This window comes from Oratosquilla oratoria, chromosome 18 (genome assembly GCF_046742065.1).
Source record: "Oratosquilla oratoria isolate Oo_2021 chromosome 18, ASM4674206v1, whole genome shotgun sequence".
NCBI lineage: Eukaryota > Metazoa > Arthropoda > Malacostraca > Stomatopoda > Squillidae > Oratosquilla > Oratosquilla oratoria.
Genome location: NC_134794.1, coordinates 54,423,082 through 54,447,363, shown reverse-complemented (window position 1 = coordinate 54,447,363; position 24,282 = coordinate 54,423,082). Strand labels below are relative to the sequence as shown.

General features: G+C 38.1%; 1 protein-coding gene across 4 annotated transcripts in view; it reads right to left on the bottom strand.

Moving 5' to 3' along the window:
* The window catches only part of Fmr1 (synaptic functional regulator FMR1), a 244,039-nt gene that overhangs the window by 89,809 nt on the left and 129,948 nt on the right, over positions 1-24,282 (bottom strand). For 3 of the 4 annotated variants that reach the window (XM_076201990.1, XM_076201991.1, XM_076201993.1), the window contains exons 9-10: positions 13,836-13,862; positions 3,015-3,127 (exon numbers count right to left, since the gene is read on the bottom strand). In XM_076201990.1, the coding sequence (XP_076058105.1) occupies positions 3,015-3,127; positions 13,836-13,862 (140 nt within the window). The remainder of the gene's footprint in view (positions 1-3,014; positions 3,128-13,835; positions 13,863-24,282) is intronic. The other variant, XM_076201992.1, reaches the window with a different exon arrangement.

Here is a 24,282-nt window from a genome sequence, read left to right as displayed (position 1 = left end):
GGAGGCTGCAAGGACTGTTGTCAGCAGCTGTGCTGCTCTAAGTTTCGAATCTAGTGAAACCTGAGGTAACAAAGATAAACATATATATATATATATATATATATATATATATATATATTACACTAATGACCCACTTTCAGAGAAGAATAGACAAAAGTAATAAGATCCGTATATTTCGATCACTATCTACGATCCTCTTCAGCAGATAGTGATCAAAATATATAATCTTATTACTTTCGCCTATTCTTCCCCAAAAGTAGGTCATTAGTATAATTTTACCAATGTGCTACAACATTACTTTGTGATATTATATGTATATATATATATATTATATTTATACACATATACACACAGATACACACATCTCTCTCTCTCTCTATATATATATATATATATATATATATATATATATATATATACCGAAACCACGGGGAAAATGAAAAAAATGTGATAAAATGTTTTCATCTACTACAACATCTTCAAGGGTACCCTTGAAAATGAATCTACTTAACTGTATTTAATTGTAGTTTACAGGAAAAAAGTTACAGGAAAGGAGCAATGTTCAATGGGTCCTGTCTCCTATTCTCTAATTTTCTTCTAGCATACCTAGACTCAAATTCAGGTATGATTCCAACTTAATCTATATCTTTGATTTCCAATGATCATATTTAGATTTGAACTCATATACTGTTTGAGAGCTTGGGCTATATATATCACCTAAACTATTCCACATATTTATACATCTACAGTGAGACCTCTCATTAACGAACGTTAATTAGCTGTGTTTGCGGTGTTTTTGATGTGTTTTCGGTGTTTTTGGTGCTGTTGTTTAGTGCATGCAATCACTATGTAATCACCCAAAAACCACTACAAAACACCCAAAACACAGCAAAAACACTGCAAACGCAGCTAATTAACGTCCGTTAATGAAAGGTCTCACTGTATATGGAAAACTGTATTTCTTCACATACTTTTGACATGTGGTCTTAATTTATTTCCATGACCTATTAAAGTCCTCCCATCTTTAATCAGATCTCTTCTGACAATGCAATCTATCCTGTTTAGTGACCTGAACACTGTAATCATGTCCCCTCTTTCTCTCCGATCTTTCAAAGTTGGCAGATCCAGTACCTTTAGCCTTTCCTCGTATGGTTTATCTGCCAGGCTAGGGACTAGTTTAGTTACTGCCCTTTGCATTCTTTCTATCTTGCTTATATCCTTCACTCTATGTGGGGACCATACTACTGACACATATTCAAGTCTTGGAAGTATCAAGGTTTCTATGAGTTTTTTCATCATCTCTTTATCCACATGATGGAGCACAACTTTAATTTTCTGCAGTAGTCCAAATATCTCTCCCACAATCCTGCTGATTGGTTGTCAGGTGACAGGTTGCCTCCTATGAACACTCCCATGTCCCTCTCCTCTTTTGACTGCATAATATGTTCACCTCCCAAGGACATCTTATCCTTTGCTACTGTCCTCATGTATCTTTCCTTCAAAAAGTTTTTAGTCCATTCTAATAGTTTGACTCTCACTCCTCCAACATACTCCAATTTCCACCTAAGTTGACTGTGGGGTACTTTATCAAATGCCTTCTCTAGGTCTAGGTACACACAGTCCACCCACCCCTTTAGAACTCTTATGCAGCACATCATTCACTCTCGAGTAAAAGCTTAAAAGGTTTGACACATGTAACCTTCCAGATCTGAAGCCAAACTGACTGTTAGAATGTTTATCTTTCCAAGATATTTAGTCCATTAATCTTTCACAATTCTTTCACATAATCTCACTATTGTGCTGGTTAGTGATACTGGCCTATAATTTAGTGGTGTTTCCTTGTTTCCACCTCTGTGAATTGGCACCATATTTGCCCTTTCCCATTCAAGTGCCACAATGCTTTCTTTCGAAGAACATGTAATAAGACTTTGGACCTTGTCTGCTAATTGTTCCCTACATTCTTTAAGTATCCAGTTTGAGATCCCATCAGGTCCTAAGGCTTTTGTCACATCCAATGATCCCAGGAAATTGAGCACTTCCCTCAATTCTACATTCATATCTGCTAAACCTTGTTTTTGTCTCCCCTCGCTTTTCTCCAAATAGTTGTGCTCTTTCATGAAGACCAATTGGAAACCTTCATTCATTATTTCTGCTTGAGTTGAGGCCTCTTTGAAGACCTTAATAGACAAAAATGTTTGGTCACTGTTTTTTCATTTTCCCAGTTGTTTTGGCATAGTTTATCATGAGTTTATGTGATTGCTTTGCATATATGTATAGAAATATACATACATAAATACATATATATATATATATATCTATATATATATATATATAGATATAATTTTTCAGAAAAGTAGTTCAGAATGGTGAAGCTCACACAAACTAGCATTCCTTTACTTAATATGGGTTGTTAGGTCTGCAAACTTGAGAGTCATTTGTTGATGCAAAGCATATGACACTGCAGGTAAGGCTGTCAATCATAAGCAAGGCTATTCCCCTAGCCATTTCCTCTTTACACTTTAAAAGGCAAATATGTAACCAGAAACAGTTCTTTTGTTTCATATAAGCAATATATGTTCAACTAATATGCCTAATGAAATTATCAATTAAAATCATCAATAGATAAATTAAGAATTACTAACTTATATAATGTAAAGGTTTTTTAATGGACTGGCTAGGGTGAATATCAATGTCACTCAGGAAAATTCATGGTCCTGTAAATGGTGCCATAGTTCTGTCCATGAGAGGCTACTCAATCAATTACTTTTTATCACGCCTCCCTCCTCTTTCTGACCCTCCACCCCCCCCTCCCATGTGATTTCTATGATCCATGCGATGTGTGGAGGAAGAGGGGGGTGGGTAGTCACCTCCCGACCGATGATGATGATGATGATGCGAGTCTTGTGGGTGGTGGTGATGTCCTATACCTCCCCTCCCTCCACCACCCCTTCCCCCTCCCCCTCCTCCTCCCCTCTTCTCTGCACTTGAGATATAGTCACTGAGGGTGGTATTACCAGAGCCACCTCCTCCTCGAGAGTCACCATAACGTCCTCCTCTTCCACGGCCTCTTGATGGACCACCTCGACCTCTGCCTCTCCCACCAATCTCCATGTCACTACTGTAACCTCTGAAATGTCAAAGAGAAAAATAAATTGAAAAATTTTCTTTGTGTGTGAGAAATAAAGTTGCAATATATTATGAATGTATTTATACATACATTGAGATATTGTTACAAGTTGAGGAAGGTGGATGAAGACAACACAGGTTTTGGTCTGAATTTATTCCTGACCAATTTCACCCTGAGTTTCTTCAGAGGAATGTCTCTCAGGGTCTAATATGACAACATATGCTAAACCGAACTCCTCACTCCCATTTGAGGAGAAGGACCCATGGTTCGCTAGGGCAGAAGTGTATGATGTACTTTTATCACAATATATGTTTAAGATTTTATAACACATCAGTGTATATTTAAAATGTCAGAACCTGTGGGTCCTTTTCGTATACTGGAAGTAGGGAATAAAAGGTTAGATTAAGTATATGTTATCTTCAACCTTCAGACGTCCATCTGAAGAAGGCTAGTGTAAAAACCAATCAGAAATAACCTTAGACCAAGACCCATATCTTCTTTATCTACCTTCCAAAATTTACACATATAGACCAAATAATGCAGTAACTTCATGAATATGAAACTTCACCTTATTCATGAACTAAAATTTTGTGTATCTATTATATACATGGATACTAAAAGAATGTGTAGATGAACTAGCAGACAAAATATATAAGATTATAAATTGCTTACTCAAAGAAGGAAAGGTACTGCAAGACTGGAAAAATGCCAATATTGTGCCAATATATAAAGGGGGAAACAAGGAAGACAAAGTATAGACTGGTCTCCCTTACAAGTACAATAGCTAAAATTTGTAATAAAGTTATCAAAATTTGATGGACTAAACATCTGGAGAACAATATACTAAATCCAAGACAATTCAGATTTAGACTGGAATATCATGTACCACAAATTTTTTCTGTTTCTATTCAAGGTTGATAGATATAATGCAAGAAAGGAACAGATGGGCAGACTGTACTTTCCTGGATTTACAAAAGGCGTTTGATAAAATACCACACAAATAATCATTAAGGAAACTCAAAACAACAGGAGGTATAGAAGGAAAACTATTGAAATGGAAGATTTCTTGCATGGGAGAAAAATGAGAGTGGTGGTCAGAGATAAAAACCCTACCTGGGAAGAAATGATAAGTGGAGTTCCACAGGGTTCAGTACTGGCTCCAATGTTTGCTATATATGTAAATGACATAGATGAAGGTGTAGAATGTTACACGAACTTCTTTGCAGACAACGCAAAACTACTAAAGTCAGTAAGTATGGGAAAAGATTTTGAATTGCTATAGAGAGATCTGGAAAAGGTCTGGGAATGGAGTCGGATGTGGGAAGTGGACTTCAATATTAAAAATGTAGTATAATGGAATTTGGAAAAAGTTAAATCAGAACATAAAATCGGTGCAAAGGAAGTACAGAAAGTTAGTTCTGAAAAGGACCTAAGAGTAATCATCACCAAAGACGTGTTCCCAGACAAGCAGATAAACAAAATAGTTGGAGAAACCTACAATTTACTAAGATCAATAAAGGTGGCTTTCAATTACTTGGTACCGTAATTCATTTCAATGTCCCTTTCCTTTTTATGTTTTAATATTTAATAGGTGATTTATTGATGTGTTTTTAAGATCTCATTTGTGTGGACATCTTATCCCATGTTATCATATTTATCTATCAATTCATTTTATTTATATTTTTGTTTGGACATTTATTTTGTTAGTATTTATTTTTTACCTTATTGTACTTACCTAACTGTAGTTTACAGGAAAAGGAGCAACACTCATTTGGTCCAATCTCCTATTCTCTAATTATTTATTGCACCTAGCCTCAAATTCATGTACAGTTCCAACTTCATCTATATCTTTGATTTCCGATTATCATATTTAGATTTGAACTTGTGTATTGTTTGAACTTGGGCTATTTCACTTTCTAAGCTATTCCAGGTATTTATGCATCTATATAGAAAACTGTATATCTTCACATCCTTTAGACATGTGGTCTTTCTTAATTTACTTCCATGACCTACGAGTATTAAAGCCTGCCCATCTTTAATCAGGAGATCTCTTCTGTCAATGCAATCTATCCCCTTTTATGACCTGAATATTGTAATTAGGGGTGTGCTGATTAATCTGCATTGGCATTGGCAAGAACAGGCACTTTTTTGCTTTATCAGCATCGGTAATATTTTACCCAATGCTGATGCCAATGCTTTTAAAATAACAGCACAAGTCAGAGTAAATGTTAAAGCAAATTATACTAATTTTCAATTTTACTTTTGTATTTCTTATATAAAACTAAACTAAAAATAAGATATATATTTTTTTGAAACAGCAGTTTCTACAACAGAAATTAAGTGAGAGTTATGGTTTTCCTGCAGCCACCCTCTCCACCCAGTGCTTGACAACAATGGACAGCAACTCAATGTAGCCATCTGAAGTGAATCAGAGTCGCTCTTCAAAGATGTGGGGCGGCTAGACATGGTCTTTGCTGGACACACCCAAAGACCATCACAGTTTGAGGGAACTTGGTCTTCATGAAGTGAGGGACTTCATGGGGACTGTAGGCTAGCCACCTGTTGTTCTGTGCATTGTGCAACTGGTCCTGGTAGAAGTTCTTCTCATCTGAGAAGAACCATAGCATCCCTGACTTGACTGGGTGACCTTGTTGAGGAGTTTCTTGACTTTAATAAGACAGTTCTCTTGGGTCTTAGCAGTGAGTAGTTGGCCCTTGTACCTCTTGTATGAGGAGTAGCAAAGATCCTCATTCAGCACTTTCTTCATAGTCTCCACTCCAATGTCCATCTCTCTCGCCAAGGTCTGCATTCCCTTGCCTGAATCTTGCTGCACCTTTTTCTTGCAGTTTCTAAATGAATTTTGTTGTGTGGACAGAGTCAGAATGCCTGCTATGAATCTTCCTGCTAGCCACTACTTCCACATCTTTGTTGCAATTCTCCAGCTCACATCTCATGCCCTTCACGGTATTCAAGGAGCACTGAGTTGTCGCTAAGATTTCCAAATTTTTTAATCGGGCACAAATCACCATGATGTAGGTTACCTTCCAATTTTCTGGTGCTTTCCAGTCATTTATGCTCTCTAGCTCTCACACCCACCAATAGTACACAGAATCAGCTATCCATTTTATTTTACAGGTATTAAATCCCTCAAATGGTTCTGAAATGACAGAAGATAAAAAATTATCAAATTTATCCCAAACATCCTGTATATGTATATTTACCTAGTTGTATCTTATGGTATCACTGTATGTATATATGTGTGTATATATATATATATATATATATATATATATATATATATATATACAAATATATATATATATATATATATATATATATATATATATACAAAAAAAAAAAAAAAAAAAAAAAAAAAAAAAAAAAAAAAAAAAAAAAAAAAAGCATTTGACAAAGTACCACACAAAAAGCTATGAAAAATTGAAACAATGGGTGGAGTACAAGGAAAGTTATTGGAATGGATGAAAGATTTCTTGAATGGGAGAAAAATGAGGGTGATACTTAGAGACAAGAACTCAAATTGGGAAGAAATGATAAGTGGAGTCCCACAAGGCTCTGTATTGGCTCTGATATTGTTTGCCATATATATAAATGACATGGATGAAGGCATAGAATGTTATATGAACTTCTTTGCAGATGATGCAAAACTATTACAGAGAGTAAGTACAGAGGAGGATTGCAAATCACTACAAGAAGACCTGGACAAAGTCTGAAATGGAGTCAGAAGTGTGAAGAGAATTTCAACATCAAGAAATGAAGTATAATGGAATTTGGAAAAAAGCAAAAATAGAATATTGGGACAATATAAAATTGGTACAAAAGAAGTTAAAAAAGTCAACTCAGAGAGGGACCTAGGAGTAACTATTACCATTGACATGGCACCAGACAAACATATCAACAAAATAGTCAGAGAAACTTTCAATTTATCAAGATCAATGAAAGTGGCCTTTGACTACATGGATGAAGAAACGGTAAAGAAAATATTAGTTACATTGATTTAGTAGTGTTTCCTTATTTCCACTTTTGTGAATTGGCATCACATTTGTCCTCTTTCAATCAAGTGGCATAATGCCTTCTTTAAATGAACATGTAGTAAGACTGGATCTTGTGTGCTAGTGGTTCCTTACATTTTTTAAGTATCCAGTTTGAGATTCCATCAAGTCCTGAGGCTTTTGTCACATCCAATAATCCCAGGAGATTGAACACTTCTCTCACTTCTACATTTATATCTGCTAAACCTGTATTTTATTTATTTTTTTGCTCCCCTTGCTTTTCTCCAAAAAGTTGCGCTCTTTTGTGAAGACAGATTGGAAACCTTCATTCATCAATTCTGTCTTTTCTCTTTTTTTCCTCATTGCTCATTTCCCTTTTTATCCATATATTTTTGTAGTTTTAACTTTTTGCCAACTTTGCTGTTTTTGCTAATACTTCTGCTATCATTAGTTTAATTTTTAGAGGTCATTCTTTTCTTTTGAGGATTATCCCATTCTATATACTTCTTCCATTTCCTTTTCTATTTCTTGCCCCTCATCTTGTACTTCTTTCAGAATTTCTTTTGCTATTTCTTTCTCCTTTTTTTCTCTTAAGTACTGTACCTAGCTATAATGTGGTTTTTTTTATACCATATACCGCTATGCATTTTTTCTTTATCTCCTGTGTCCCTGCCCAATTTTCTTTCTTTTTGATTACTTTAATAACTGTTCCCTTTGAATTTTCTTGTACCTGTTGTTGGACAATTTCTTTAAAAACTATTTTTGATTCTCATGATCTAATTTCCATTGGTTTTTAAATTTTTGAAGTTCAGTCTCCCTTATACTACAGTATCTCTAACTTTTTTGGTCACTGCTTTAATTTGTTTAATTCGCTTTTCAAAGCCTCATTTTGCTAGTATCTTCATTTTTCATCCTTTCATTTTTATTTTTTACTATGTTTAGTTCTTTTTTTAGGTCACTAAGCTCTCTATTGGTTTCTACATTTTGTTTTTTCAACTCACTCATTTCTCTATACATTGCAAGGTATTTGTCCCTTAGATCTATAATCTGCTTTTTAACTGTTATCTCTTGATTCCATGAGATATTATTATACCTTATCTCCCTTTCTACCTAGGAGGCAGGGGCACAACAGACAAGTCAAAAGACTTGCATGAGAACTTTCCTCTGCCTTTCATGAGTCATAATTGATGTTGGTGTGTAGTGTCTGCCATGTCATAACTGGTCTTGATGGCATAGCCCACCATGTACCTGCTGTCATACAAAATGATGCTGGCATGCCTTAACTCTTTAATGTCTGTTTTATGATGTACAACTAGAGCACATCAAATTTGAAAAAGTAGTCTTGGGTCATGTCAACAACAGGAAAGCCACCTTTGAAAACATGTTTCATAAGTTCAATGTACTCAGCTTTGCTGCAGATCATACTTTCCCTCCTTAGCCTTACTTATGTCTGTATTTCCAAAATGGTGATCACAAGGCATATAAGAGCGACCTGGGACTAAGAAGCAATGTTCTCCTCTGAAAAGTATTTTACTGTGCATGAGGTGCAGGCACCCCAGGGTGGCATTTACCCGTATGTTCATATTTTGTTTTGCACAATTATCAGAAAATAGAACAAGCTTTATCTGTCCTCATGATTAATCTCAATGTAATGGTAACACACCTCATTATCTAAGATGAATCTCATTGTGCTGTTCCTTCATCCCACATGCATGTGGTGGATTAAAAACACAAAAGTTATATACCCACAATTTCCTTTTGTAAAAAGCTACTCTGGTACCCAAAATGGATGTTGGCAATGTTTGTTAAGTATTAGGCCAAAAACCCAATGTTAAACTCATTCCTGAACACTTTACTGTAGTAATTAAATGAGGCTTGATCAACATCTTTATGTCCATCTTTCATAAACTTTACATACATGTCACAGAGTTTGACAACATTGAAATTTAAATCCATATATATGCAGTTACAAGGTTTTGCATGAGGACAATGGAAACTCATGGTTAGCAGCATCTTAATGTGTACAAGGTCATATACATAATGTATAAGGTTAGCCTTTTCTTCAACAATTTTGGTTGTAGTAAATTTTTCCATGCTGATCAGGCATAGCAGTCTTCCCCATTGTCAGTTTAAGTATAGCCATATGCATCATCTTTTCTCCCAAATCCAAAAATTGAACAGAAGCCTTTTTTTTGCAGACACTGTAGACTTTCTCAACATACTTCACACTATATGGTGCAGAATTGTTTAGGTATATTTACCTAGTTGCATCTTACAGGAAGGGGAGCTTTGCTTGTGGTCTCCTGTCTTTGTATCTCCCAGTGTCTAGTTTCTTTTAAATTCATGCATAGTTTTTGCACACATTATTGTTTTATCAAATTTGTTCCAGATATCCACCACTTAGTGTGGAAAACTATTTTTTCAGGTCTCTTCTATAACTATCCTTTTTGAGTTTCTTTTCATGTCCCCCTGTATTTCTCTTATCCCAAATTAGTAAGTCCTCTCTATCAAGGGGTTCTGTGCCTTTCATGATTCTGTAAATGGTCAGCAGGTCGCCTTTTTCTCTTCTTTGTTCCAAAGTTGGTAATTTCAATTTAGCCAGTCTCTCCTCATATGACAGGTTTGAAAGTGTTGGGGCCACTTTCATGGATGCTATCTGAATTATTTCAATTTTATATTCTTTTTGGTACTGCGTGACCATAGTGTCACAGCAAACTCTAGTCTAGGCCTTATTAGTGTGGCTAGTATTTTTTTTTTAACCATTTCTTCATCTAAATAGGTAAAAGCCACCTTTATTGATCTTAGAAAGTTCTATGATTCTCCAACAATTTTGTTTATCTGCTTATCAGTGGCTTGGGTGTATCATCTTTGAAATATATGCCCAGTAAACCTCATATGTATGTGTACAAAATTCACATTCTGTGGTGTCTTGGACTAACCAGAGTTTCTATGAACTTTTCATCTCTTCATCTATATAATGAAAAACCACTATAATTTTGTGCAGCAGTCTGTGTGTCTTGCTTTGTTGGAGAAGGGTATGTTGATGTGTACTAGTGTTACGAGTGCATCTTTTTTTCTTGTGTTGTCTTCTCTTATTGTTGTCTAATCATTGAATAAGTGTATTATCTATGGTGTCAGTTTTATTTCTTACATAAGTACTATATATGTTGTGTTCACATAGGAAGTGGAGCAGCTCCAAGGGTATGTTAGCAAGTCTATATATGTTTACCTGTAGTATGTTAAGTGTGACAACCCATCTGGGGGCAATGGCTGCATGTTATTGTGGGATTAAAATCTACTCAGTAGCATACAGCTGATACTTTAGGGTTTATATGGGGCATCCCTACAGACCTGAACCACACATCATTTTGTCTGTGATTGAGGAAATTTCTATTCATAGAGAAATTATGCTACTTTATCATACTGTTACTGTCCCTCAATTATGCTGTCCCCTAATTCTTAATAATGTCCTGTACCACTTCTCTGAATATTCATTTCCTTTTTTGCTGAACCCTGTGGAAGGGGAGAAAGAATATTGTCACTGAGTTCCCACTTGAGTTGTAAAAGGTGACTAAATCAGGACTGGGATAGGACTAGGCATCCTGCCCTCTGTAGTCCTAAAAAATAAATAAATAAATAAATAAAATAAATAAAAACGAAAAAATAAAAAATAAATAAATAAATAAAATAACAATAAATAAATAAGGCATAAGAGGGTCTAGGAGTTTTACAACCAGAACCCTAAAGCTAGGGTCTTTTAACGTGTCTGGATGTGGTACAGATGAGAGCAAAAGGGAAGAGATAGACAGTATGTTTGTGAGAAGAAAAGTGGATGTGTTGGCATTGAGTGAAACTAAGTTGAAAGGAAGAGGTGAGTTTGAGTTTGGGAATGTAGTTGGGAGGATGTCAGGAGAGAAGAGAGGATGAGGGTGAGGCTATACTAGTAAGTGAAGAGATAGGTAAGCGTGCAGTGGAGTGGAAGGAGGTTTCTTCAAGGTTAATTTGGATGAAGGTGAAACTGGGAAGGGAGATGTATTTATCAAGTACCTATTTGTATCTTACAGGAAGGGGAGCTATGCTCATGGTGTCTCCTGTCTTTGTATCTGGCAGTGTCCAGTTTCTCTTAAATTCATGTATAGTTTTTGCACACACTATTGTTGTATCCAGTTTGATCCAGATTTCCACCACTCTGTGTAGAAAACTTTTTGAATTTCTTTTCATGTCCCTTTGTATTTCTCTTATCCCAATTTAATAAGTCCTCTCTATCAAGGACTTCTGTGCCTTTCATGATTCTGTAAATGGTCAGCAGGTCACCTCTCTCTTTTTTGTTCCAAAGTTAATAATTTCAATATAGTCAAGGGGGGACCAAGGATGAGATGGATGGATGGGGTAATAGGGGCATTGAAAAAGAGGGGAATATCTATTGAAGAAGGAAGGAAAAAAAAGATAGAGTTGAGTGAAGAATGGTTGTGTATGGATGATGTTGTGATCCATGGAAGGAGGTGGGTGGAGGATGGGGAGGGGGGGGTGAGGGAGTACATGTGAATGATATTTGATGCACCCTGAAGGGATTTCTCCCAGTCTTCTCTTTTTCTACATCAGGGGATGGAGAGGGGGCGGTGGGAGTCACAGATGAAATGAAGCTGCTTTGGTGTGGATGTGCCGTGTCTTGCTGCATTGCTTCTGACCCAGGACAGTGGGCAAAATACAGGGATGACCTGTCATCCAGGAGGAGCCAAGACAAGAGGGAGGTAGGGATAGTGAATGGGAGTAGAGTATGTGGGGATGAAATGGGTGGGAGTGGATTTATGTCTTTGACTTTGGCTACCTGCCTTGTATGAGGGGAAAAAGCCCTTGGTGTACAGTGCTCATCATGGCACTGTGTTGGGTGAGCACCCTGACATAATGCCATGATGAAAACCAATGCCTACCATACAAAGGAGTCTTTTTCTGTCATGGCATTATGCCAGGTACCAGCTGTTAGCATGACATCACTGCCTCCCAACAAACACCACATACCAACTCAGTGCTTGTGTGGTTGCTATGGTGAGAGGAAGTGTTGCACCTTCATTCTCTCATTCACCCCATCTTTTGTCTGGGTTTCCCTTGGTTTCTGGGCTATACCTTGGTGACTATGGGTAAAAAGAAGCCATTAATGCCTGTAACTATAGCTCAGATCATAGGACTTCACAAAGCTGGGCTCCAGACATGAGAAATAGTGGCCAATGGTTGGTGTAAGTGAGCGATCTGTGTGAAGCGTTCCAAGGCCAATGGTGGTGTTGAGTTACTGTCTGCTAAACCTCAGCCTGGCCCTGAAGATCAAAAAGCAGCTAGAGAGTACACCTACCATAACAGCTAGAGAATTGAAAGAAATAAAAAAAAAAAAAACATGTCTGCTTTCTGAGGTGTCCATAAGAACAGTCAACAGGCAGGTGGTCAAGCTGGGCTACAATAGCCACCAGCAGGTTAAGAAACTCATCCTTACCAAGTGGCAGAAGAAACTTAGGCTGGATTTTGCACTTAAATATTGTAACTGGACTCCTCATCAGTGGTCTGAGGTACTTTGGAGTGATGAAGCCACCTTCACCCTCACTTGTAACTGTGGTGGATTTGTGTACTGGGCCAGAGGTATCAACCCACTATACCCATGGTGCACCTGTGGGACCACCAAACACCCAGACTCACTCATGGTTTGGGGGTGCTTCACTGCTCAGTGTTGGTGAACTCATTGTGCTCCCCAAAAACCAGTATATGAACCAATATAGTTATCTGGAGATGTGTGACAATTTACCTGACATTGACAAGTATGAGGCTACAGTATTTATGCAGGATGACGCACCATGTCACACCACCAATCTGTTGTTGGGTGGTTAAAGGACTATGATGTGAGCTTCTTTAATGACTGGCAAGGCAATTCCCCTGACCTAAACCCCATTGAAAATCTGTGGTCAATAGAGAAGCAAAGTTTGATGGGCAAGAATATCAGTTATATTCCATGGCTCGAGTATGCTATATGTGAGGCATGGATTAATATACCTCCCTAGACCTTTAGGAATTTGTGTGAGAGTCTTCCTAAATGGCTGAGGGACACAGTGAAGTATAAGGAAGGCAGCACCAAGTATTAGAACCTCAATAAGTGTGCAAACATATTTTCATGGTATGTGTTTGTTTTGGTAAGTGTGTATGGGGCAGCCTGAATAATACCATGATGAGCACTGTATTGTGATTCACCATGGTCTCAGATCACTTGTTGAACTCCTGATTGACAGCTATTACCCTTCTGGATGAAAGCTCAAAGCTCATACATGTCAGATTTATGCTGTGACCTTATATACACACACCCAATTCCTTTTCCATGAGAGTTTGAATGCTGGCTATGCAGCGATGCTGAAATCATTTCAGCCCTGGGCATGGGTTGAAATTGGACCTCTGGACTAGCTGTTGCAAACACTACTACAGCACTGTTGAGCTGTGTTTGTGGATACAAGTGTTGTCTTATATTGGATACAGCTCCAGCTCTTTGTGTATTAGATTGTGTTGGAAATGAAAGAGTGGAAGCCTCATCCCAGAAATCATCGGTAACACCACATCAGACAATTATGAATAAAAGAATCATCTAACAGTGAAATTGAATGATCAGACACTTCCACTAAAAAAGAACCCAAAAATTCTTGACCTCATTTTTTTTTTATACTCACGTGACCTTCAGCCTGCACGTCAAAGATCTGACAATGAAAATAAATATACTATAATCAATCACAAGCATGGGTTTTGGACAGCAGAAAGAAACTCTAATTACAGTCAACAAATAGTTCTTAAGAACCACACTTGACTATGCTTAGACAGCAATGCTCAAAAGAATCAGGAACACATAGTCAAACTATATAAAACTGTTAACAGGATGCACCAAAACCACCTCCATAGAATACCTATACACAGAAACCAAAGTCCTTCCCATTAAATATCATGTGAAAATTATAGGCACAGTTCAGTGTTACAGCCCTCAATCCTACTCCCCATGTCATCAATCTCACCACCCCGACCAACTGAATAATAAATATATATATATATAAATATATATATATATATATATATATATATATATATATATATAAAATAAAAAATAAATAATAATAAAAATAATGCATCTACAACAACCTACCACTTGTACCACATAATATGTACATCCAAACAAGAACACATTCACAGTTAGATCACAAAATAAGCTCTTGAAGACCAACCACCAAACTCCCTACTACATCCCCCCCCCTACAAAACATGATCCCTATACAAAAATCCCTCCCAAGAGAAGCATCCTTGCACTGAGCCTGGATACAAAAATAAGCTACCCCAGATACATTTGTCACAATGAACATTTCGTCTTACATTGTCCCACCATAACTATATTGAGACAACACAATGTTTCTTCCTTGAGTGTTTTACGGGCCAGTCCAATACCTATTGTCAATACCTAGGAGCTGTGAGTCTCCTACAAGTAATGGACAGATTGATTGTCAGAGATGGATCAGTCAGCATGCTTTAGGTGGGTACATGGTCATGTCAGAACTTGTGTGCATCAAGAGTTAAGCCTTGTTCACCCTAGCAGTTTGAATTATGCAGAAACTGTGGCAGTACCACAGGAAAAACTGTGTGGTTGTGTGTCAATGCCTCCACTGATTTACACTGTAATTGAATCGTCACTGTATAAACTGCAGTAGTTCAATTGCAATGCAAGTCAATGGAGGTGCTCACACACAACCACGCATTTTCCCTTGACTATGTGATATACCCGTGGTTTCTGCATGTTTCAAACCACTAGTGTGGACAGGGCCAAGCACTGTGAATGTGGAACAATAGCTATTCAAATGTTGTAGAGATGTCAGTGGAGTAAGGATGATTGTTGTATTTATCTAATTGAAGTATAAATGAAAGAAGCAACACATGTTGGGTCCCATTTTCTACTCCCCAAATTATTACAATCTCAAATTCATGTACAATTCCAACTTAATTTCAATTATCATATTTAGATTTGAATTCTAAGCTATTCCAAGTATTTATGCATCTATATGGAAAACTGTATTACTTCACATCCTTTAGACATGTGGTCTTAATCTCTTGAATACAAAGACGCCTATGTATGCATCATGAGCCGCGAGTGGTATATGAGGACGCTGGTGTCGGCTTCCTGATTACATTTTGTAGTTGTAGCTGAGTGACCCCTGTATTCTGTGAACAGACTTGATCACTCTTTCTGTGATGTTATATTTATTCAGGGTGAAAGATAACAAGTATGACAGCAGTAATTTTATATTTTGTAATGCGTGTATTGTGACACATCATCATGTCTGGGGACCTGATGTGCACAGGAATATTTGACTTGTATTGAAGAGGTTAATTCATTTCCATGACCTCTAAAAGCCCTCCCATCTTTAATCAAGATCTATTGTGTCAATGCAATCTATCCCTTTTAGTGATAATCATATCAGTTCTTCCTCTTCAATCTTCAAAGTTAGTAGATTCAGCACTTCTAGTCTTTCCTCATATGGTTTGTCTACCAGGCTGGGGACCAGTTTGGTTGCTGCATTTTGTATTCTCTTGATCTTGCTGATATCATTCACTCTGTGTGGGGGGACCATACCACTGAGTGACACATATTCCAGTCTTGGAAGGATCAGGGTTTTGATGAGGTTTTTCATCATTTCTTCATCCATATATTGAAAAGCCATCTGCAGCAGTATGTCAAACAATACAACGTAAATGTTGCCATTATACAAGAAAAAAAACTGACAGTCAAAAAACACCTTTATCTCACAGTTTCACTACCGTCAGACAAGACCAGACCAACAACAATGGCAATGAACTCACCACCCTGTTCCACCAATCCATCTAATTTGGAGACAAGTACCACCACCACATCCCTCCTCCTCCCTCTCACCGACAACACCAAAACCCAATCAATCCAAATCTGAATAGGTAAAAAATCCACAATTGCAATGTTTAACATGTATATCTCCCACCCCAGTCATCCCCATACTTTCCAACAGCTTCAGGCCTAACCTCAACCAACTCATCACCATCCTGAACCTTAGACTAGGTGGTGACTTCAACACTAAGTCATTGACCTGGTATGTCAACAACCCCAACATGGACAGAGGCTTTGATTTACAAAAACAGTTTGACTCACTAACAATGATGAGCAACACACATTATGATACATATCCCTCATTAAGCCCTCTACACCCTCTCCTTTCCTGTCATCACCTTCTGTTCTACTTCTTTAACCCCAACATCTTGAAAGGTGATCAGAGCCCTCAGATCTGACCACATTCCAATCATCATTACCACCATAAAGTTATACAACCCAGTTGGCTACAGACACACATACACTAATTACAAAATAACAAACTGGGAAGATTTCACTGAAGAGGAAGAGCAACACTAGAAGACACCGAACAGTACACCAATAACAGACATAAATACTGCTGTGCACATCTTCAATACAGCTATACAAAAAGCAAACAAGAAATACATCCCCAGAAGCAACAGAAAATCACACAACCCAAATCTCAAATCTGAAATTCAAAGCCCTATCAGACACTATGACAAACTCAAACACACAACAGAAGTTGCAGTGAGGCAAAAGACAAAAGAGACAAAGCTTGGAAAAAATGGAGTAAAGATAAAAACCTGGAAAATGGCAAACATATATAAACTATAAAAATGCTATATAAAAGTGAGCAGAGGAAAAACTATGAAAAAGACATCACAGAAAAATGCAAGGATCAACCCCAACTATTCTATAGATATATGAACAGTAAACTTAAAAACAAAGAGGAAATGGTGAAACTATGCCAAGGAAATATAGAATACACAGATCTAGAAAGGCCAAAGTCATGAACAATCACTTCAAGTCAATTTTCACTAAAGAAAAAATACAGCACTGGGACAAAGAAAGTGAAGTGCGATCTCCCCCATGAGGGAAATAATAACAACCCAAAAGGAAGTAATGGAGAAATTAACAAACCTTGATGTTAGGAAATCACATGGCCCAGATGGAATTGCAAACTGGATACTAAAAGAATGCAAAGAAGAACTAATGGACAAAATATACAACATAAGATGCTCACTCAAAGAAAGAAAAGTACCAAAGGACTGGAAAAATGCCAACATTGTACCAATAAATAAATAAGGAAACAAGGAAGAACCAACTAATTACAGACCAGTCTCCCCAACAAGCACTGTAGCCAAAATTTGTGAGAAGATTTTCATGAATAGATGGGTAAAACACCTGAAGAAAACAATATAATAAACCCAAGACAATGTGGATTCAGACAGGGAAGATCATGTAACACAAATTTAATCTGTTTTTACTCAAGACTGATAGATATAATACAAGAAAGGGATGGATGGGCTGATTGTGCTTTCCTAGACTTACAAAAAGCCCTCAACAAAGTACCACACAGAAAATCATTAAAAAATTTGGAAAATATAGGAGGGATACAAGGCAACCTACTAAACTGGATGGAAGATTTCCTGAATGGTAGAAAAATGAAGAGTAGTTTTCAGAGAAAAGTATTCAGGTTGGAAGGTGATTAGTGGAGTCTCACAAGTATCTGTGTTGGCTCCAATAATGTTCACTATGTGAATGACATGAATGATGTGGAATGTTACATGAGCTTCTTTGCAGATGATGCTAAATTGTTGAGGAAAGTGAAAACTTAAACAGACTGCAAATCACTATAGAGAGACCTGAACAAGGTTTGGAAATGGAGTCAGAAGTAGAATGTGGATTTCAACATTAAGAAATATAGCTTAATGGAGTTCAGAAAAAATAAAAAAAGAATATCAGGACAATATACAAAATTGGAACTAAAGAGGTAAAGAAAGTGGGATCCGAAAAAGACCTGGGAGTCATTATCTCAAACAACATGTCCTCTGATAAACAAACAAAATTTTCGTAGAATCCTATAATTTACTAAGATCAATAAAAGTGGCATTTACCTATTTGGATGAAGAAATTATTAGAAAAATATGTCACATTAATAAGGCCTAGACTGGAGTATGCTGTGACATTATGGTCACCCAGTACCAAAATGAATATAATGAAAATTTAAAGAATATAGGAAGCAACCAGAAAAATGGCTCCAGCACTTTCAAACTTGTCATATGAAGAGAGACTTTGGAACAAAGAAGAGAGGCGACCTACTGACAATCTATAGAATCATGAAAGGCACAAAAATACTTGATAGAGAAGACTTACTAAACTTGGACAAGAGAAACACATGAGGACATGGAAAGACATAATAGGCAAATGTAAGGACCAACCTAAACTATTCTACAGGTATGTAAATGGTAATTTAAAAAATAAACAAGAAATAGTGAAACTGCGTCAAGGGAATGAGGAATATACAGAAGATGTAGAAATGGCAGAAATTATGAACAAACATATGTATTCACAATTGAAAATACACAAAACTGGGATGAAGGAAAGGGAGAAAGATCCCCACCAATGAAAGAAATATTTGTGACACAGAAAGAAACAAGGTACCAAATAATAAACCTTGATGTCAGAAAATCACATGCTCCAGATGGAATCGCAAATTAGATACTAAAAGAATGTACAGATGAACTAACGGACAAAATATACAAGATAACTGATTACTTACTCAAAGAAGGAAAGGTATCACAAGATTGGAAAAATGCAAGTATAGTACCAATATATAAAGGGGGAGATAAAGAAGACCCAACAAACTACAGACTGGTCTCCCTTACAAGCACAAGAGCTAAGATATGTGAAAAAATTATTAAAAGTTGATGGAAGAAAATAATATACTGAATCCAAAACAAGGCTTTAGATATGGAAGATCATGTGCCACCAACCTGATTTGTTTTTACTTGAGGCTAATAGACATAATGTAAGAAAGAGATGGATGGGCTGATTATGCTTTCCTGGATTTACAAAAGGCATTTGATAAAGTACCACACAAAAAGCTACTAAGAAAGCTCGAAATAATAGGTGTACAAGGAAAGTTATTGAAATGGATGGAAGATTTCTCGAATGGGAGAAAAATGAAGGTGGTAGTTAGAGACAAAAAATCAATCTGGGAAGAAATGATAAGTGGAGTCCCACAAGGTTCTGTATTAGCTCCGATAACGTTTGCCATATATATAAATGACATGGATGAAGATGTAGAATGTTATATGAACTTCTTTGCAGATGACACAAAACTACTAAAGAAAGTACAGTAAAAGACCGAATCACTACAGACCTGGAGAAAGTCTGGGTATGGAGCCAAAAGTGGGATATGAACTTCAACATTAAGAAATGTAGTATAATGGAGTTTAGAAAAAGTAAGACTAGAATATCAGGACAATATATAATTGGTACAAAGGCAGTAAAAATAGCTCTGAAAAGGACCTAGGAGTAATAATTATCAATGACACGTCACCAGACAAGCATATTGACAAAATAGTCGAAGAAACCAATAATTTACTAAGATCAATAAAGGTGGCCCTGAACTAATTGGATGAGGTAATTGTAAAGAAAATATTAGCCACACTGATAAGACCAAGACTGGAGTATACTGCAACACTATGGACACCCAGCACAAAAAAAGAATATAAAGAAATTATAAAAAATAATCCAAAGAGCAAAAACAAAGATGGCATCAACACTTTTAAAATTGACATACGAACAGACTGTCCAAACTGGAACAAACCAACCCTGGAACATAGAAGAGAAAGAGGAGATCTATTGGCCATTTACAGAATCATGAAAGGCATGGAAATCCTTGACAGAGAAGATTTATTAAAGTGGGATAAAACTAAAACAAGAGGACATGAAAAGAAACTCGAAAAGGATAGTTATAGAAGAGATATGAAAAAGAAGTTTCCCACAGAGTGTGGTGGATGTCTAGAACAACATGGACGAGACAACAGCGTGTGTAAAAAACATACAAGAATTTAAGAACAAACTAGATGCTGAAAGATACAAAGATGGGACACTACAAGCATAGCTCCCTTCCCGTATAATACAACTAGGTAAATACACCTATCCCTCAAAACATAACAGACCAAAACAAGCACTTAACACAGAGATCAACAATAAAATACACGAATAAAAAACACTAAATTTGCCAACATTTGTCAACACAATCACAAAACAAACACCAAAAGATTGTCCAAGACACTCAACAGCATTACACTATCCAAGTGTAACACAACACACTTTCATACAGCAACAGCCACAACAGTGAATAACCGCAAGCGATTCAGAATAGCCCGAACAAAATCCACAGCCACATTTCTTATCAATTGGAAAGCAGAACACAAATACATATCACACCTCTTCATGAACACCCTCATACCACATATACATTCACTTAAATTCTTGGTGTAATATATAATACATCCATGTCTTTCAAACAACATATCACAAACATAGAGACAAAATGTACACCTAAACCCAGCATTTAAATCACTTGTAGGCACAACAATTGGACAAAACAAAGAAACTACCACTATATTATACAAACCCTCAGTGATGGATTATGTGAGCCCTACATGGGCCCCTAACCTCACTAAGACATACCACAACACCCTACAGACTAGACAGAACAAAGCCAGACAATTACTGGCTGCACAAATACAACACCCACAGACCATCTACATCATGAAACTAAAGTCCCCAATGTCAAAGATCACCTTGACATGAGAGGTACACAAACACTTCCCACAGCCTCTACAAACACAGCACACTATACTACATGGCAGAACACCCATACACTACAAGAAACATCAAAACAACACACACCCTTCACATTACATTTCACAAGCACCACCAGTCAAATGTCAATTGGGGGCATATGCCAGGGAGTGCACTGGTTCACTCTCCAAGCAAACTCCCGTGCAGACACCCTTCTCCCTTCAATCAACTTGTCCCAGCTGCCATGAATTCTGTGGGCGCCATCCCCTTCATCTCCATTGAGGGTTGTCCCTTGTGGAAACAACCCTTGAGTAGGATCAACATTAGGGAAACATATCACATGCCCATAGAGCCAGAGTTGATCTTCATGAATTATGCTGGTAATTTGCCTAGACCGAGTCTCCCAGTACAGTCTCTGGTTTGATACAAAGTCATTCTAATGATACCGCATGATTCTTCAAAGAAACTTAGTACCAAAGGCATCAAAACACCTCTTCAAGTCAGCATTCAAACATGTGTACAGCACAAGTGACTTGAATATTCGAATCTCAGTCCTCCTGCATAATGACAATGCCATATAGTCTGATTGGGAGACTCCATAAAACCAGAGGTAATGCTAATCCTTCAAAGTACTTCCTAATATGACCCACCACTGTTATGCATTACACTACCAAGGTATATAAAGCTTTCCAAGACCTCAATGTCCTTGCGACATGCATGGCTAGACTGAACAGTGTCATCCAGTAAGTCCCCAAACTCCTGGACCTTGGTCATGGTCCACCAGACCTGAAGTCTAAATGGTCTCACCTCCCTGTGCAGTGATTCAAGGGCTATAACCAGGATCTCCAACAACACTGCAAGAAGCACAGCATCATCAGCAAATATAAGGTCAGTGGCCTTGGTGTTGCCAATAGATGTTCTGGAATGACATTGATTGACATCTCTTTCCAACACCCAGTCCATGTAGGTATTGACAAGTGTTGGGGCCAATGAAGCATTTTTGCCTCACTCCTAAATTAACCAAAAGAACCTGTACATGCTTCCTCCATAATTTACAGTACTCTTTGTCCCAGAGTATAAGTAAGGTATCAAGTCAATAATCCTTCCAGGATGTCTACAGGTCCACAGAAGATCCCACAGCACTCCATGATGCACCAAGTCAAATGCCTTCTTGAGATCAACATAAACTGCAAGAAGCCCCTGTTGAAACTCACATCAGTGCTCCACAAGAGCATGAAATACTAAGATCCAATAAGTTGTTGACTTACCTGGCATGAGCCCAAATTTCAAGCCCCTGAAAATTTAGCAGATGCGAATGAACTGTCAGCAGTAGATGGGCAAGCACCTTACCTGGCACACTGGGCAGTATAATGCCATGGCAGTTGTTGTAATCCTGTCAGTCCTCTTTCCCCTACCAGAAAAGTATGACCAGACCCTTTTTCCATTCAGAGGAAATGACACCAGACTGCCAGACAACAGACAGTGTCACATCCAACCTGCAGATCATGAACTCACCTCCAGCTTTCAACAACTCTGCAATAAATACCAGGTGCCCTTCCACCTTTCATCTTACACCCTTTTTGATCTCTGTCAGACATGGCAGAGATTTGTCTATTGGTGGATCAGGAACCACCACCTGAACACCATCGAGGGGAAGCTGTCTGCTTGGAGGGTCACCCATGAGCAACTGCTCAAAGTATTCAGCAAAGGGGATGCACCTCTCCACACCTGACACTAGCTTGCCATCTTCTGTTCTGCTTGTGCTCCTCTGGCTCACACATTTGGAGCGGAATTTTTTAAATGCTTGGCAAACAGGTCTGAGGTAATCTATATTAACCACTTCCATACGGTGACGCCTACGTAGGCGGCATGAGGAGCAAGTGGGTACTCGATGATGCCGACGTCGGCATCTTGATTATATTTATTGTAGTCGTACCTACATAATCTCCATTCTCTCCAAACTGGCTTCTTCAATTTTCTATGGCTATCAAAATACACGGGTGAAAGAGAATGAACGATTGAGCACTGACTTTATTTTTTATAATGCGATTATTATGATGCAACATCGCACGTCGGGCAGCTAATGCTGCCAGACGTGCGATGTGCCCCAGAGTGAAGAGGTTAAAATGGATGTCAACATCCTCAGTGTTCCTGACATACCTCTCCTTATCCATTCTAATGAAAGCTCTAGTCTGCCATTTCTGAGTCCTGTATTGGTCCAGGTCCCCAGCCATTCTGGCAGCAGCACACCCAAATTCTATACTCTCCTGTGTCTCCCACAGTGCCACACCACTTCTCAACCTTGGGCACTCTCCAATGCTGGATAAACCCTACAGGTACTCCTACATGGTGGGTTCAATCAGTTTGGCCTAACCAGAAGTGTAACCCTCACTACTGATGTTGCCACTACCTGGTCTTCTCACCTCTGAGAGAGCCACTATATCTAATCTAAACTTCCTGAACTCTGATAAAAGGGGAAGTTGGTCATCCTCAGAGAGAGAAAAAATGTCCCCCCATGCGCGCATCCACACGGAAAGTCTGCCAGAGGTTCATCCCAGGCCTGGCTCATCATATTTGTGCCTCATTTGCAACAGCCCAGCACCCTGCACAGTGGGTCTGATAATTTTGATGGGGGGCAAGTTTATGGATGGGGATGACCGGTGGTGATGGATATGGAGCTGCCTAGTGTAGGCCTTATGGTCTCTTGCAGTCTCCTTCATTCTTATGTTCTTATGATATAAGCCCCACAGAGAAAACTCCCACACCTGACAAGAACCACACATGCTTATGCTCAGGACACCATCCAGCATGATGACAGTTACCTCTTACCTGTCCCTTGACTTCTGCTGAAGTCATTTGGGCACTGTTGAAGACACATCCACCACTTCCAACCAGTTCTCTGTGTCCTTCATTGCTCTTTGGAACTCTGCCAGGTTCATGCCTATTTATTCTTGGATGTCTTCCCACCTCTTCCTCTGTTTTCCCTGACTACAGGATCCTTGGATGGTACCTTACAAGATTACCTTTGTAAGGCCTGATGAGCATGAGATGTGTCCATACTACTTCAGCTTCCATTTCTTGATGACTATGAGCAGATCATCTTGAGGTCCTATTGCATGTTGGATTTTTCTGCTGACCTCATTTGTCACATGGTCAGTGTATGAGATGTCTAAGATCTTCCTATAGCATTTCATTTCTGATGCAAGGATCTTTCCCTGGAGCTCTGCAGTTAGTGTCCATATTTTGTAGGCATACAAGAAAATTGACAGGACAAGTGAGAATAGCAGGTGTCTCTTGGAGCGCAGACTGATGTTCTTGTCTCTCCAGATGTTGAAGACAGTACCAACATAGAAAGGCCTGGGCACAGATTCTAAGTGATCCAAATGCAACCACCAAATAGAAGCACCTTGTACAACAATGTCCCACACCCTTTGGCCAAG